A 16,953-nucleotide genomic window follows, 5' to 3' on the forward strand; every position below is an offset into this window, starting at 1 on the left:
TGACCTCAGCTGTTTCTCCCACTCAATCACAACAAAGAACAAGCAGGTTGAGCTCAATAACTACAGGCAAATATATGGTGAGATACCGGAGGAAGCTTTGAATAGGTCAGTAGCCTACAGAGTAATATGAGAAGAATGCAATTGGGGAATTTATGTAGATATTCTAAAATAAGTGCTTTGATAACTTTCACATGTAGTGACAGGTTCATGTAGAATAAACATCCCTTTACATAAAACCATAGAAGCAGTGTTCTGCTGATATAACAATGTGCACCTTTTAATGTCATTCCCAGCCGATACAGATCCTGTCATTCCCAGATACAGATCCTGTCATTCCCAGCCGATACAGATACTGTCATTCCCAGATACAGATACTGTCATTCCCAGTAGATACAGATACTGTCATTCCCAGATACAGATACTGTCGTTCCCAGCCGATACAGATACTGTCATTCCCAGATACAGATAATGTCATTCCCAGATACAGATACTGTCATTCCCAGATACAGATAATGTCATTCCCAGCCGATACAGATACTGTCATTCCCAGATACAGATACTGTCATTCCCAGCAGATACAGATACTGTCATTCCCAGCTGATACAGATACTGTCATTCCCAGCAGATACAGATACTGTCATTCCCAGCCGATACAGATACTGTCATTCCCAGCCGATACAGATACTGTCATTCCCAGCTGATACAGATACTGTCATTCCCAGCTGATACAGATACTGTCATTCCCAGATACAGATACTGTCATTCCCAGCTGATACAGATACTGTCATTCCCAGCTGATACAGATACTGTCATTCCCAGATACAGATACTGTCATTCCCAGATACAGAGAACTGTCATTCCCAGCTGATACAGATACTGTCATTCCCAGATACAGATACTGTCATTCCCAGCCGAGACAGATACTGTACCTGGGACAGAAAGGCCCCTGGTCCCCTGTACCTGCGACAGGACGGCCCCTAGTCCCCTGTACCTGGGACAGGACGGCCCCTAGTCCTGTGTCGCTGGTGTCCGTCTGGACCAACATCGGGCGTTACTAGATCTGGATGGGAGCAAAGCGCTTCCTTCAGGTGCCTGAATGCGGCTTCGGTCTCGTCTGACCAGTTCACTGTTTTCAGGAGGTGGGCCCTGGTTAGATTGGCAAGGGGGAGGCGCTAGCTGCAAAGTTGGGGATAAACTGGCTGTAGTATCCCATCCAGCCCCGGGAAGGACTTGACCTGTGTCTTGGTGCGTGGAACGGGCCAGTCACGTACCGCTTGGAGCTTCCTCTCCTGGGGCTTGACTTTCCCCCGTCTGATCAAATACCCCAGGTACTCCACCTCCTCAAACCCCAGCTTGCATTTCTTGGGGTTTGCTGTCAACCCGGCTTACCATATATCCATATAGGCCGCTGCCCACTGTTGGTGGGGTCGGAGGACTTGATCCATCAGGTGCTGGAACATGGGTAGGGCTCCGTTGAGATTGAATGGGAGGACCCGGTACTGATATAAGCTGTCTGGTGTCGAAAACTCTGTCTAATACCCCCCAAACAATTGACGATCCCATCTCTCTGCGGGTGAAAGACGGAGGTCAAGATCTGCTTTCATACCTTGGCCGGTTAGGATCTCGTTCAGGATGCCTACCTGGTTAAAGAGGTGGAATAGCTCCCGGGCGATTCCCCTGGAGACCGCCGCCCATAGGGATATCGGGTGGCATAATCTACTATTACCAGGATGTACCAGTGTCCTGGTGCCATTTTTACCAGTGGCCCCACTATGTCCATTGCGATCCGTTCAAATGGCAACCTGATGATCAGTAGCGGGACCAGCGGGTTTGGGAAGTGTGCATTTGGGGCGGTGATTTGACACTCCTGGCAGCTGTGGCAAAAGTCTTCCGGTGGAACTGGGCGCCAACCTGTTCCCGGGTCTTCTCCATTCCCAGGTACACCCCCAACAGATGGGTGCGGGCCAGCTCGAGAACAGTTCCCACTTTTCGTTGGAGCAGCAAACAGCACCTCTCGAAGTTCCCCCTGTTGGTGCGACACCTGATACAAAAGGCTTGATTTGGAAATGACGGTATAGCCAGTCACTCACCCGTGAAGTAGCTGGCCATCCACCACTATCACTTGGGCCGCGGCGGCTTTCAAGTTTGCATCCTCTCGAACTGTCCCTTCAGTTGGCCCGTGGCAGATGTCTCGGCTGGTCCCTCAAAATCGATGAGGGAGAGAATGAGCTCCGTTGTCTTGGCTGTTTGTTCTTGGGTCGTTGTCCTGTTTTTATTTTACCTTTTTTTAACTAGGCAAGTCAGTTAAGAACAAATTCTTATTTTCAATGACGGCCTAAGAACAGCGGGTTAACTGCCTGTTCAGGGGCAGAACGACAGATTTGTACCTTGTCAGCTCGGGGGTTTGAACTTGCAACCTTCGGTTGTAGTCCAATGCTCTAACTACTAGGCTACCCTGCCACCCTGAGCTGGAAGGTCCTGAGCGCTCTGGAGCGTTTAAAGATCTCTCTGTACTTTGCTCTGTTCATCTTTCCTTTAGGTGCCTTTTGGCAAATTGTGTTTCCAAGCCAAATCTGAGTTGTTTTGAGGTAGGCTAACTTTAGCTAGCTAGCTAGTTAGGTAGCTAACAAGCCAATGTCAGCTATACTAGCGATGATAGGGATAATGATTATCAAAATATACATAATCAGCAATCTATGGTCTAGCTAACGGTATTCTCACCACCACTGGGGACCAATGAACCCCAACCACGTATTCCGAATGGTAGGATATTAGGGTACTTCGGAAGGGCATGCAAACCATAGTTGGCTGTGGTCAATCTGTATAGGGCTTTTCAGTCTCAAACGGCCGTGATCCTTTGGGTTAGGGTTAACCCTAACCCTAACCCTAACCATAGTTGGCTGTGGTCAATCTGTATAGGGCTTTTCAGTCTCAAACGGCCGTGATCCTTTGGGTTCTAACCCTAACCATAGTTGGCTGTGGTCAATCCGTATAGGGCTTTTCTGTCTCAAATGTCCGTGATCCTTTGAACTCATTGGGGGCAATAAAACAACAGAGCCATTCAATAAAGGAGGAGTGATTTGAGCGTTGAGCTTGGGAAAAGGGGGCATGAATTGTTTACATAATTCTAATCCAAAACGTACCTTAATTTACTCGTTGTGACCCACTCAGGTTCCAAACTACACTTTAGACAAGACTGACTGTGCCCATATTTATCCTATTTACACTTTGTAATAAATGTTGACACAAAAATGTTTCTGACTCATATCAATGCCTTATAGGCCGTTTTCAAAAGGATAAGTAGTGACAGTCGCTCCTTAAGGGTTAACAGTTGAGGGTTGAGGGTTAGGAGTTGAGGGTTAAAGGTTAAAGGTTAAGGGTTAAGAGTTGAGGGTTGAGGGATAAGGGTTAAGAGAGGTTAAGGGTTAAGAGTTGAGGATTGAGGGTTAAGAGTTGAGGGTTAAAGGTTAAATGTTAAGGGTTAAGAGTTGAGGGTTGAGGGATAAGGGTTAAGAGAGGTTAATGGTTAAGAGTTGAGGGTTGAGGGTTAAGGGTTAAGGGCTAAGAGTTGAGGGTTAAGGGTTAAGGGCTGAGGGTTAGGAGTTGAGGATTAAGAGTTGAGGGTTAAAGGTTAAGAGTTAAGAGTTGACGATTGAGGGTCGAGGGTTAAGAGTTGAGGGTTGATGGTTAAGAGTTGAGGGTTAAGGGTTAAAGGTTAGGCATTGAGGGTATGTTGTGACTTCTGTCATTCATTTGACTACAGTTTGTATGGTCTAAACTGGTCATCTTATCTCTGTCCAGCAATCTATCTGGCTAAGAAGAACATCAGGAAACAGGGGGAGCTGGTGGACTATGAGAAGGTGATTATTCTAACCTATAATTTACCAAACCTTTACTAAACCTGTATTAACCCTTTACTAAACATTTACTAAACCTGTATTAACCCTTTACTAAACCTGTATTAACCCTTTCCTAAACCTTTAGTAAACCTTTAGTAAACATTTCCCAAACCTTTAGTAAACCTTCAGTAAACGTTTCCTAAACCTTTAGTAAACCTTTAGTAAACCTTTCCTAAACCTTTAGTAAACCTTCAGTAAACCTTTCCTAAACCTTTAGTAAACCTTTCCTAAACCTTTAGTAAACCTTTAGTAAACCTTTCCTAAACCTTTAGTAAACCTTCAGTAAACGTTTCCTAAACCTTTAGTAAACCTTTCCTAAACCTTTAGTAAACCTTTAGTAAACCTTTCCTAAACCTTTAGTAAACATTTCCCAAACCTTTAGTACACCTTTCCTATCTCCACTATCTGTCTGTCCATCAGTAGGATCACTAACCGTCCTCCTGTCCTTCTCATCCCCTCTCCTCTTCAGGAGAACTACAGCATCCTGCACAAGAGGATTAACCACACCTGGGACTTTGTGGTGATGCAGGCTAGAGAACAGCTCAGGTAACTACACACACACACACTCAGACACACTCAGACACACAAACACACACTCACCTCTCTTAACCCTGTGTGTCTCTCTCTGTGTGTGTGTAGGGCCTCTAAGCAGAGAAGGAAGGCTGACCGTATCGTTCTGGAGTGTCAGGAGCAAGCCTACTGGCTGATCAACAAACCATGTGTAAATATGCCACTATACTACCACTATACTACTACTATACTACTAAGATACTACTACTATACTACTATAATACAGCTATGACTACTACTACTATACTACTACACTACTACTATACTATTATATACAATTATGACTACTACTACTACACTACTACCATAATACTACCATACTACTGCTATACTACTACTATACTACTACTATACTACTATAGTACAAGTCTGACTTCTACCGCTATACTACTACTATACTACCACTATACTACCACTATACTAACTATGCTGCTGCTATACTTGAACTATGACTACTTCTACTGTACTGCTACTATACTGCTACTATACTACTACTATACTACTACTATAATACAACTATGACTACTACTACTATACTACTACTATACTACTATTATACTACCAATATACTACTATGCTGCTACTGTACTTGGACTATGACTACTTCTACTATACTGCTACTATACTACTACTATACTACTACTATAATACAACTATGACTACTACTACTATACTACTACTGTAATACTACTATACTACTATTATACTACCACTATACTACTACACTACAACTATGGCTACTACTACCACAGTGCCTTGCGAAAGTATTCGGCCCCCTTGAACTTTGCGACCTTTTGCCACATTTCAGGCTTCAAACATAAAGATATAAAACTGTATTTTTTTGTGAAGAATCAACAACAAGTGGGACACAATCATGAAGTGGAACGACATTTATTGGATATTTCAAACTTTTTTAACAAATCAAAAACTGAAAAATTGGGCGTGCAAAATTATTCAGCCCCCTTAAATTAATACTTTGTAGCGCCACCTTTTGCTGCGATTACAGCTGTAAGTCGCTTGGGGTATGTCTCTATCAGTTTTGCACATCGAGAGACTGAAATATTTTCCCATTCCTCCTTGCAAAACAGCTCGAGCTCAGTGAGGTTGGATGGAGAGCATTTGTGAACAGCAGTTTTCAGTTCTTTCCACAGATTCTCGATTGGATTCAGGTCTGGACTTTGACTTGGCCATTCTAACACCTGGATATGTTTATTTTTGAACCATTCCATTGTAGATTTTGCTTTATGTTTTGGATCATTGTCTTGTTGGAAGACAAATCTCTGTCCCAGTCTCAGGTCTTTTGCAGACTCCATCAGGTTTTCTTCCAGAATGGTCCTGTATTTGGCTCCATCCATCTTCCCATCAATTTTAACCATCTTCCCTGTCCCTGCTGAAGAAAAGAAGGCCCAAACCATGATGCTGCCACCACCATGTTTGACAGTGGGGATGGTGTGTTCAGCTGTGTTGCTTTTACGCCAAACATAACGTTTTGCATTGTTGCCAAAAAGTTCAATTTTGGTTTCATCTGACCAGAGCACCTTCTTCCACATGTTTGGTGTGTCTCCCAGGTGGCTTGTGGCAAACTTTAAACGACACTTTTTATGGATATCTTTAAGAAATGGCTTTTTTCTTGCCACTCTTCCATAAAGGCCAGATTTGTGCAATATACGACTGATTGTTGTTCTATGGACAGAGTCTCCCACCTCCGCTGTAGATCTCTGCAGTTCATCCAGAGTGATCATGGGCCTCTTGGCTGCATCTCTGATCAGTCTTCTCCTTGTATGAGCTGAAAGTTTAGAGGGACGGCCAGGTCTTGGTAGATTTGCAGTGGTCTGATACTCCTTCCATTTCAATATTATCGCTTGCACAGTGCTCCTTGGGATGTTTAAAGCTTGGGAAATCTTTTTGTATCCAAATCCGGCTTTAAACTTCTTCACAACAGTATCTCGGACCTGCCTGGTGTGTTCCTTGTTCTTCATGATGCTCTCTGCGCTTTTAACGGACCTCTGAGACTATCACAGTGCAGGTGCATTTCTATGAAGACTTGATTACACACACGTGGATTGTATTTATCATCATTAGTCATTTAGGTCAACATTGCATCATTCAGAGATCCTCACTGAACTTCTGGAGAGAGTTTGCTGCACTGAAAGTAAAGGGGCTGAATAATTTTGCACGCCCAATTTTTCAGTTTTTGATTTGTTAAAAAAGTTTGAAATATCCAATAAATGTCGTTCCACTTCATGATTGTGTCCCACTTGTTGTTGATTCTTCACAAAAAAATACAGTTTTATATCTTTATGTTTGAAGCCTGAAATGTGGAAAAAGGTCGCAAAGTTCAAGGGGGCCGAATACTTTCGCAAGGCACTGTATACTACTACTGTAATACTAATATACTACTACTATACTACCAGTATACTGCTATAATACACCTATGAATACCGCCACTATACTACTACTATACTACTATAATACAACTATGGCTACTACTATAATACTATTATACTACTACTATATTACTACTATAATACTACTATACTACTACTATAATACTAATATATTACTGCTATACTACTACTATAATATTACCAGACTACTATAATACAACTATGACTACTACTACCACTATTACTACTATACTACTGCTGCTACTAATACTACTACTACTACAAGTACTGCTACTACTTCTACTACTATTCTACCACTACTACTATAATTATTACTACTACTACTGCTACTACTACTACTACTAATTTTACAAATATTACTATTACTATACTGCTACTACTGTTACTACTACTATGGCTACTAATATTACTACTACTATACTACTACTTGACTACTACTATACTACAACTATTACTATTTCTACTACTATGCTTCTACTACTACTAGACAACTACTACTACTACTATACTACAACTATAATTATATACTACAACTATGACTACTACTGCTACTACTACTACACTATGACTACACTATGACTACTACTACACTATGACTATTAGTATTTCTACTACTACTACTACTACACTACGGCTATTACTATTTCTACTACTACTACTACTACACTACGGCTATTACTATTTCTACTACTACTACTACTATACTACGACTATACTATGACTACTACTACTACTATACTATGACTATTACTATTTCTACTTCTACTAATACTATACTACGACTATACTATGGCTACTACTAGTACTACTACACTATGACTATTACTATTTCTACTACTACTACTATACTACGACTATATTATGACTACTACTACTACACTATGACTATTACTATTTCTACTACTACTAATTTTACTAATATTACTACTACTGTACTGCTACTACTATACTACTAATATTACCATTACTAGACTACTACTACTACTATACTACTATTACTACTACTAATACTATACTACTATAACTATACTGCTAATATTACTACTACTATACTACCATCGGCATACTACTAACACTACTGCTACTGCACTGCTACTACTATACTACTATACCACTATCACTATACAACCAATATTACTACTACCATACTACTCATACTACTACTACTATACTACTAATATTACTACTATACTACTATACAACTAATATTAATACTATGCGACTGCTATACTATTTATGTTACTACTACTATACTACTATCGCTATACTGCTAATATTACTACTACTATACTACTGCTGCGCTACTACTTTACTACTACTGGACTACTATTATTACTATTACTACTGCTACACTGATACTACTGCTATACTGCTACTACTACTACTACTACTATACTAGTAGTACCACTACAGACCAGATCAGTCTAACCCAGACCCAGACCAAATCAGTCTAACCCAGACCCAGACCAGTCTAACCCAGACCCAGACCAGTCTAACCCAGACCAGATCAGTCTAACCCAGACCCAGACCAGATCCGTCTAACCCAGACCAGTTTAACTGTCTCAGACACAAAATATGAAGATTTCATCTGTTAAAACCTTCAGCTAGAAAAAATATATAAGGGGAGTGAGGGAGAGAGAGGGAGGGAGAGAGGGATGGAGGGAGGGAGAGGGAGGGAAGGAGAGAGTGGAGTTGAGGGAGAGGAGGAGAGAGGGTATAGAGGGAGAGCAGGAGAGAGTGGAGGGGAGGGCGCACTTTGTCTTCTGTTCCTTAATTCTCATGAATTAAAGAGGAGGAGCGGAGGAAAAGAGTGAAGAGGAGTGGAGAGAGAGAATGGAGGGAATAAAGATGGAGGAAATAGAGTGGAAAACATGAGCAGGGCTAAGTGCTCACACTCTCTCTCAGAGCTGACTGTGTGTGTGTGTGTGTGTGTGTGTGTGTGTGTGTGTGTGTGTGTATCAGTGTGTCAGCTGACCAAGATGGCGTAGCAGTTGAACTTCTGTTTTTGTGTTGTCCCGTGTACAGTCGTGGCCAAAAGTTTTGAGAATGACAAATATTCATTTTCACAAAGTCTGCTGCCTCAGTTTGTATGATGGCAATTTGCATACTCTCCAGAATGTTATGAAGAGTGATCAGATGAATTGCAATTAGTTGCAAAGTCCCTCTTTGCCATGCAAATTAACTGAATCACAAAAAAACATTTCCACTGCATTTCAGCCCTGCCACAAAAGGACCAGCTGACCTCATGTCAGTGATTATCTCGTTAACACAGGTGTGAGTGTTGACGAGGACAAGGCTGGAGATCACTCTGTCATGCTGATTGAGTTTGAATAACAGACTGGAAGCTTCAAAAGGAGGGTGGTGCTTAGAATCATTGTTCTTCCTCTGTCAACCATGGTTACCTGCAAGGAAACACGTGCTGTCGTCATTGCTTTGCACAAAAAGGGCTTCACAGGCAAGGATATTGCTGCCAGTAAAATTGCACCTAAATCAACCATTTATCGGATCATCAAGAACTTTAAGGAGAGTGGTTCAATTGTTGTAAAGAAGGCTTTAGGGCGCGCAAGAAAGTCCAACAAGCGGTAGGACTGTCTCCTAAAGTTGATTCAGCTGCGTGATCGGAGCACCACCAGGACAGAGCTTGCTCAGGAATGCCAACAGGCAGGTGTGAGTGCATCTGCACGCACAGTGAGGCAAAGACTTTTGGAGAACGGCCTGGTGTCAAGAAGGGCAGCAAAGAAGCCACTTCTCTCCAGGAAAAACATCAGGGACAGACTGATTTTCTGCAAAAGGTACAGGGATTGGACTGCTGAGGACTGAGGTAAAGTCATTTTCACTGATGAATCCCCTTTCCGATTGTTTGGGGCATCCGGAAAAAAAGCTTGTCTGGAGAAGACAAGGTGAGCGCTACCATCAGTCCTGTGTTATGCCAACAGTAAAGCATCCTGAGACCATTCATGTGTGGGGTTGCTTCTCAGCCAAGGGAGTGGGCTCACTCACACTTTTTCCTAAGAACACAACAATGAATAAAGAATGGTACCAACACATCCTCCAAGAGCAACTTTTCCCAACCATCCAGGAACAGTTTGGTGACGAACAATGCCTTTTCTAACACGATGGAGCAGCTTGCCATAAGGCAAAAGTGATAACTAAGTGGCTTGGGGAACAAAACATCGATATTTTGGGTCCATGGCCAGGAAACTCCCCAGACATTAATCCCACTGAAAACTTGTGGTCAATCCTCAAGAGGCGGGTGGACAAACAAAACCTACAAATTCTGACAAACTCCAAGCGTTGATTATGCAAGAATGGGCTGCCATAAGTCAGGATGTGGCCCAGAAGTTAATTGACAGCATGGACTGCAGGGGTCTTGAAAAAGAAGTGTCAACACTGCAAAAATGTACTCTTTGCATCAACTTCATGTAATTGTCAATAAAGGCCTTTGACACTTATGAAATGCTTGTAATTATACTTCAGTATTCCCATTAGATGAATTCACATAGTTCTTATGTGTTCATTAACCAATTCAATTAAAACACTCTGTCAGTTTCTAAGAATTTGTAAGATACGGATCTGCTATTTTTTATACTTTAGAACCCCCCACCAGAAGCTAGCCAGCTAACTAGCTACTAGCCAGTTAGCCACTGCTAGCGAACATCACCGTTAACATGGACATCAGCCAGCCTCAGCCCGGTCAATTCCTGCCAGTCTGCACAGCGCGATATTCCCAGAGCATATCGGACTGCTTTTTGTCTACCACATCTCCGGATTCCTACTGCAAGTTCTGAACCTTTACACCAGATCATCGCAGCTGGCTAGCTGCTATCCGAGTGGCTATTCCTGGCTAACGTCTCTGTCCTGAAGCAAGCACCAGTTAGCCTGGAGCTAGCCTCAAGCTAGGCCCATCTCCTGGCTAGCCGAAGAGGTTCATCAGCCAATTCTTGGGCTACAATACCTCGTTTGCCAATTGGCCTGGACCCTTTAAGGTCGGCACGGAGCCCCGACGATCCATCACGACTGGTCTGTCAACATAACCGTCTGAGGTGGTTTCAACAGGGTCTTGCGTCGCGACGTCCCCAGAGGCCCATCTGCTATCCCCGGCCTGCTAGCTGTCTGAATCGCTGTGTCTTCAGCTCACCTAGCATAGTAGCACTACTGAATCTCAGTGTCTCCAGCTCGCCTAGAGTAGTAGCACTACTGAATCGCTGTGTCTCTAGCTCGCCTAGCGTAGTAGCACTACTGAATCGCTGTGTCTCCAGCTCGCCTAGAGTAGTTGCACTACTGAATCGCTGTGTCTCCAGCTCGCCTAGAGTAGTAGCACTACTGAATCGCTGTGTCTCCAGATCACCTAGCATAGTAGCACTACTGAATCTCTGTGTCTCCAGCTCGCCTAGAGTAGTAGCACTACTGAATCGCTGTGTCTCTAGCTCGCCTAGCGTAGTAGCACTACTGAATCGCTGTGTCTCCAGCTCGCCTAGAGTAGTTGCACTACTGAATCGCTGTGTCTCCAGCTCGCCTAGAGTAGTAGCACTACTGAATCGCTGTGTCTCCAGATCACCTAGCATAGTAGCACTACTGAATCTCAGTGTCTCCAGCTCGCCTAGAGTAGTAGCACTACTGAATCGCTGTGTCTAGCTCGCCTAGCGTAGTAGCACTACTGAATCGCTGTGTCTCCAGCTCGCCTAGAGTAGTTGCACTACTGAATCGCTGTGTCTCCAGCTAGCCTAGCGTAGTAGCACTAATAAATTGGCTCCCTGAGTCATCTATTGCTACTCACCTGACCCGATATTCACTCTGCTACACATGCCTCTCCCTAATGTCAATATGCCTTGTCTATTGCTGTTTTGGTTAGTGATTATTGTCTTATTTCACTGTAGAGCCTCAAGCCATGGTCAATATGCCTTAGCTAGGCCTTTTGTTCCAATCCCCACACATGCGGTGACCACATTAACTGGTGCCTCTAGAGACAAAACCTCTCTCATCGCTACTCAATGCCTAGGTTTACCTCGACTGTACTCACATCCTACCATACCCTTGTCTGTACATTATGCCTTGAATCTATTCTTCCGTGCCCAGAAACCTGCTCCTTTTACTCTCTGTTCCGAACGCACTAGACTACCATTTCTTATAGCCTTTAGCCGTACCCTTATCCTACTCCTCCTCTGTATCTCTGGTGATGTAGAGGTTAACCCAGGCCCTGCAGCCCCCTGCACTGCTCCTATTCCTGAGGCACTCTCATTTGTTGAATTCTGTAACCGTAAAAGCCTGGTTTCATGCACGTTAACATTAGAAGCCTCCTCCCTAAGTTTGTTTTATTCACTGCCTTAGCACCCTCTGCCAACCCGGATGGCCTAGCCGTGTCTGAATCCTGGCTTAAGAAAGCCACCAAAAATCTTGAAATTTCCATTCCTAACTATAACATTTTCCGACAACATAGAACCGCCAAAGGGGGTGGAGTTGCAATCTACTGCAGAGACAACCTGAAAAATTCTGTAATGCTATCCAGGACTATGCCCAAACAATTAGAGCTTCTACTTTAAAAAATCCACCTTTCCAGAAACAAGTTTCTCACCATTGCGGCTTGCTATAGACCCCCCTCTGCCCCCAGCTGTACCTTGGACACCATATGTGAATTGATTGCCCCCCATCTATCTTCAGAGCTCATACTGTTAGGTGACCTAAACTGGGACATGCTTAACAACCCAAACATCCTACAATCTAAACTAGATGCCCTCAATCTCACACAAATCATCAAGGAACCTACCATGGACACCCTCTTAGATTATCATCCTGACCAACCTGCCCTCTACATACACCTCTGCTGTCTTCAACCAGGATTTCAGCAATCACTGCCTCATTGCCTTCGTGTGTAATGGGTCCGTAGTCATACGACCACCCCTCATCACTGTCAAAACGCTCCCTAAAACACTTCAGCGAACAGGCCTTTCTAATCGACCTGGCCCGGGTATCCTGGAAGGATATTGATCTCATCCCGTCAACAGACGATGCCTGGTTGCATGCTCGATTCAAAAAATGTAGAACTAAGAACAGATATAGCCCTTGATTCACTCCAGACTTGACTGCCCTTGACCAGCACAAAAACATCCTGTGGCGTTCTGCATTAGCATCAAATAGCCCCCGCAATATGCAACTTTTCAGGGAAGTCGGGAACAAATATACACAGGCAGTTAGGAAAGCTAAGGCTAGCTATTTCAAACAGAAATGTGCATCCTGTAGCACTAATTCCAAAAAGCTCTGGGTCACTGCAAAGTCCATTGAGAATAAGAGCACCTCCTCCCAGCTGCCCACTGCACTGAGGCTTGGAAACAATGTCACCACCGATAAATCTACGATAATCGATCATTTCAATAAAGCATTGCTTCAATTACCATGCTTCCATCTGGCTACCCCAACCCCGGCCAACGGCTCCGCACCCCCTGCAGCAACTAGCCCAAGCCCCCTCTTCCTCTCCTTCACCCAAATCCAGACAGCTGATGTTCTGAAAGAGATTCAGAATCTGGATCCCTACAAATCAGCCGAGCTAAACAATCTGGACCCCTACATATCAGCTGGGCTAGACCATCTGGACCCCTACAAATCAGCTGGGCTAAACAATCTGGAGCCTACAAATCAGATGGACAATCTGGACCCTACAAATCAGCTGGGCTAATCAATCTGGAACCCTACAAATCAGCTGGGCTAGACAATCTGGACCCCTACAAATCAGCTGGACAATCTGGACCCCTACAAATAAGCTGGGCTAGACAATCTGGACCCCTACAAATTAGCTGGGCTGGAAAATCTGGATCCCTACAAATCAGCTGGGCTGGACAATCTGGACCCCTACAAATCAGCTGGGCTAGACAATCTGGACCCCTACAAATCAGCTGGGCAATCTGGACCCTACAAATCAGCCGGACAATCTGGACCCCTGCAAATCAGCTCGGCTAGACAACCTGGACCCCTACAAATCAGCTGGGCTAAACAATCTGGACCCTACAAATCAGCTGGACAATCTGGACCCTACAAATCAGCTGGGCTAAACAATCTGGACCCATACAAATCAGCTTTGCTAGACAATCTGGACCCCTACAAATCAGCTGGACAATCTGGACCCCTACAAATTAGCTGGGCTGGACAATCTGGACCCCTAAAAATCAGCTGGTCTGGACAATCTGGACCCCTACAAGTCAGCTTGGCAATCTGGACCCCTACAAAACAGCTGGACAATCTGGACCCCTACAAAACAGCTGGACAATCTGGACCCCTACAAATCAGCTAGGCAATCTGGACCATACAAATCAGCTGGACAACCTGGACCCCTACTATTCAGCTGGGCTGGACATTCTGGACCCCTACAAATCAACTGGGCAATCTGGACCCCTACAAATCAGCTGGGCTAGACAATCTGGAACCCTACATATCAGCTGGGCTAGACCATCTGGACCCCTACAAATCAGCTGGGCTAAACAATCTGGAGCCTACAAATCAGATGGACAATCTGGACCCTACAAATCAGCTGGGCTAATCAATCTGGAACCCTACAAATCAGCTGGGCTAGACAATCTGGACCCCTACAAATCAGCTGGACAATCTGGACCCCTACAAATAAGCTGGGCTAGACAATCTGGACCCCTACAAATTAGCTGGGCTGGAAAATCTGGATCCCTACAAATCAGCTGGGCTGGACAATCTGGACCCCTACAAATCAGCTGGGCTAGACAATCTGGACCCCTACAAATCAGCTGGGCAATCTGGACCCTACAAATCAGCCGGACAATCTGGACCCCTGCAAATCAGCTCGGCTAGACAACCTGGACCCCTACAAATCAGCTGGGCTAAACAATCTGGACCCTACAAATCAGCTGGACAATCTGGACCCTACAAATCAGCTGGGCTAAACAATCTGGACCCATACAAATCAGCTTTGCTAGACAATCTGGACCCCTACAAATCAGCTGGACAATCTGGACCCCTACAAATTAGCTGGGCTGGACAATCTGGACCCCTAAAAATCAGCTGGTCTGGACAATCTGGACCCCTACAAGTCAGCTTGGCAATCTGGACCCCTACAAAACAGCTGGACAATCTGGACCCCTACAAAACAGCTGGACAATCTGGACCCCTACAAATCAGCTAGGCAATCTGGACCATACAAATCAGCTGGACAACCTGGACCCCTACTATTCAGCTGGGCTGGACATTCTGGACCCCTACAAATCAACTGGGCAATCTGGACCCCTACAAATCAGCTGGGCTAGACAATCTGGAACCCTACAAATCAGCTAGACAATCTGGACCCCTACAAATCAGCTGGACAATCTGGAATCGTACAAATCAGCTGGACAATCTGGACCCCTACAAATCAGCTGGACAATCTGGAATCGTACAAATCAGCTGGACAATATGGACCCCTACAAATCAGCTGGGCAATCTGGACACCTAAAAATCAGCTGGGCTAGACAATCTGGAACCCTACAAATCAGCTAGACAATCTGGACCCCTACAAATCAGTTGGACAATCTGGACCCCTACAAATCAGCTGGACAATCTGGACCCGTACAAATCAGCTGGACAATATGGACCCGTACAAATCAGCTGGACAATCTGGACCCTACAAATCAGCTGGGCTAAACACTCTGGACCCCTACAAATCAGCTGGGCTGGACAATCTGCAAACTTCAAATCTGCTGGTCAATCTGGACCCCTACAAATCAGCTGGACAATCTGGACCCCTACATATCAGCTGGACAATCAGGACCCCTACTTATCAGCTGGACAATCTGGACCCCTACATATCAGCTGGACAATTCACACCCTAAAAATCAGCTGGACAATCTGGACCCTTACAAATCAGCTGGGCAATCTGGATCCCTACAAATCAGCTGGGCTAAACAATCTGGACCCCTACATATCAGCTGGACAATCCGGACCCTACAAATCAGCTGGACAATCTGGACCCCTACAAATCAGCTGGACAATCTGGACCCCTACAAATCAGCTGGGCAATCTGGACCCTTACAAATCAGCTGGAAAATCTGGACCCTACAAATCAGCTGGACAATCTGGACCCCTACAAATCAGCTGGGCATTCTGGACCCCTACAAAACAGCTGGACAATCTGGACCCCTACAAGTCAGCTGGGAAGTCTGGACCCTACAAATCAGCTGGACAATCTGGACCCGTACAAATCAGCTGGACAATATGGACCCGTACAAATCAGCTGGACAATCTGGACCCTACAAATCAGCTGGACAATCTGGAATCGTACAAATCAGCTGGACAATCTGGACCCTACAAATCAGCTGGACAATCTGGACCCCTACAAATCAGCTGGGCAATCTGGACACTTAAAAATCAGCTGGGCAATCTGTACCCCAACAAATCAGCTGGACAATCTGGACCCCTACAAATCAGCTGGAATGGACAGTCTGGACCCTACAAATCAGCTGGGCTAAACAATCTGGACCCCTACAAATCAGCTGGGCTGGACAATCTGGACCATTACAAATCAGCTGGACAATCTGGACCCCTACATATCAGCTGGACAATTTGTACCCCTACATATCAGCTGGACAATCTGGACCCCTACATATCAGATGGACAATCTGGACCCCTACATATCAACTGGACAATCTGGACCCCTACAAATCAGCTCGACCATCTGGACCCCTACAAATAAGCTGGACAATCTGGACCCCTACAAATCAGCTGGGCTAAACAATATGGACCCCTACAAAAAAACTGGGCAATCTGGATCCCTACAAATCAGCTGGGCTAAACAATCTCGACACCTACAAATCAGCTGGACAATCTGGACCCTACAAATCAGCTGGGCTAAACAATCTGGACCCCTACATATCAGCTGGACAATCCAGACCCTACAAATCAGCTGGACAATCTGGACGCTTACAAATCAGCTGAACAATCTGGACCCCTACAAATCAGCTGGGCAAATCTGGACCCTTACAAATCAGCTGGACAATCTGGACCCTATAAATCAGCTGGGCTAAACATTCTGGACCCCTACAAATCAGCTGGGCTGGACAATCTGCACCCTTCAAATTAGCTGGGCA

General features: G+C 44.6%; 1 protein-coding gene across 1 annotated transcript in view; it reads left to right on the forward strand.

Moving 5' to 3' along the window:
* Positions 1-16,953, forward strand: part of LOC110518376 (regulator of G-protein signaling 11) — a 74,306-nt gene that overhangs the window by 19,308 nt on the left and 38,045 nt on the right. Inside the window, exons 6-8 of the mRNA XM_036973460.1 lie at positions 3,802-3,860; positions 4,369-4,445; positions 4,539-4,620. Coding sequence (XP_036829355.1) covers positions 3,802-3,860; positions 4,369-4,445; positions 4,539-4,620 — 218 coding nt within the window. The remainder of the gene's footprint in view (positions 1-3,801; positions 3,861-4,368; positions 4,446-4,538; positions 4,621-16,953) is intronic.

This window comes from Oncorhynchus mykiss, unplaced genomic scaffold (assembly GCF_013265735.2).
Source record: "Oncorhynchus mykiss isolate Arlee unplaced genomic scaffold, USDA_OmykA_1.1 un_scaffold_250, whole genome shotgun sequence".
Lineage (NCBI taxonomy): Eukaryota > Metazoa > Chordata > Actinopteri > Salmoniformes > Salmonidae > Oncorhynchus > Oncorhynchus mykiss.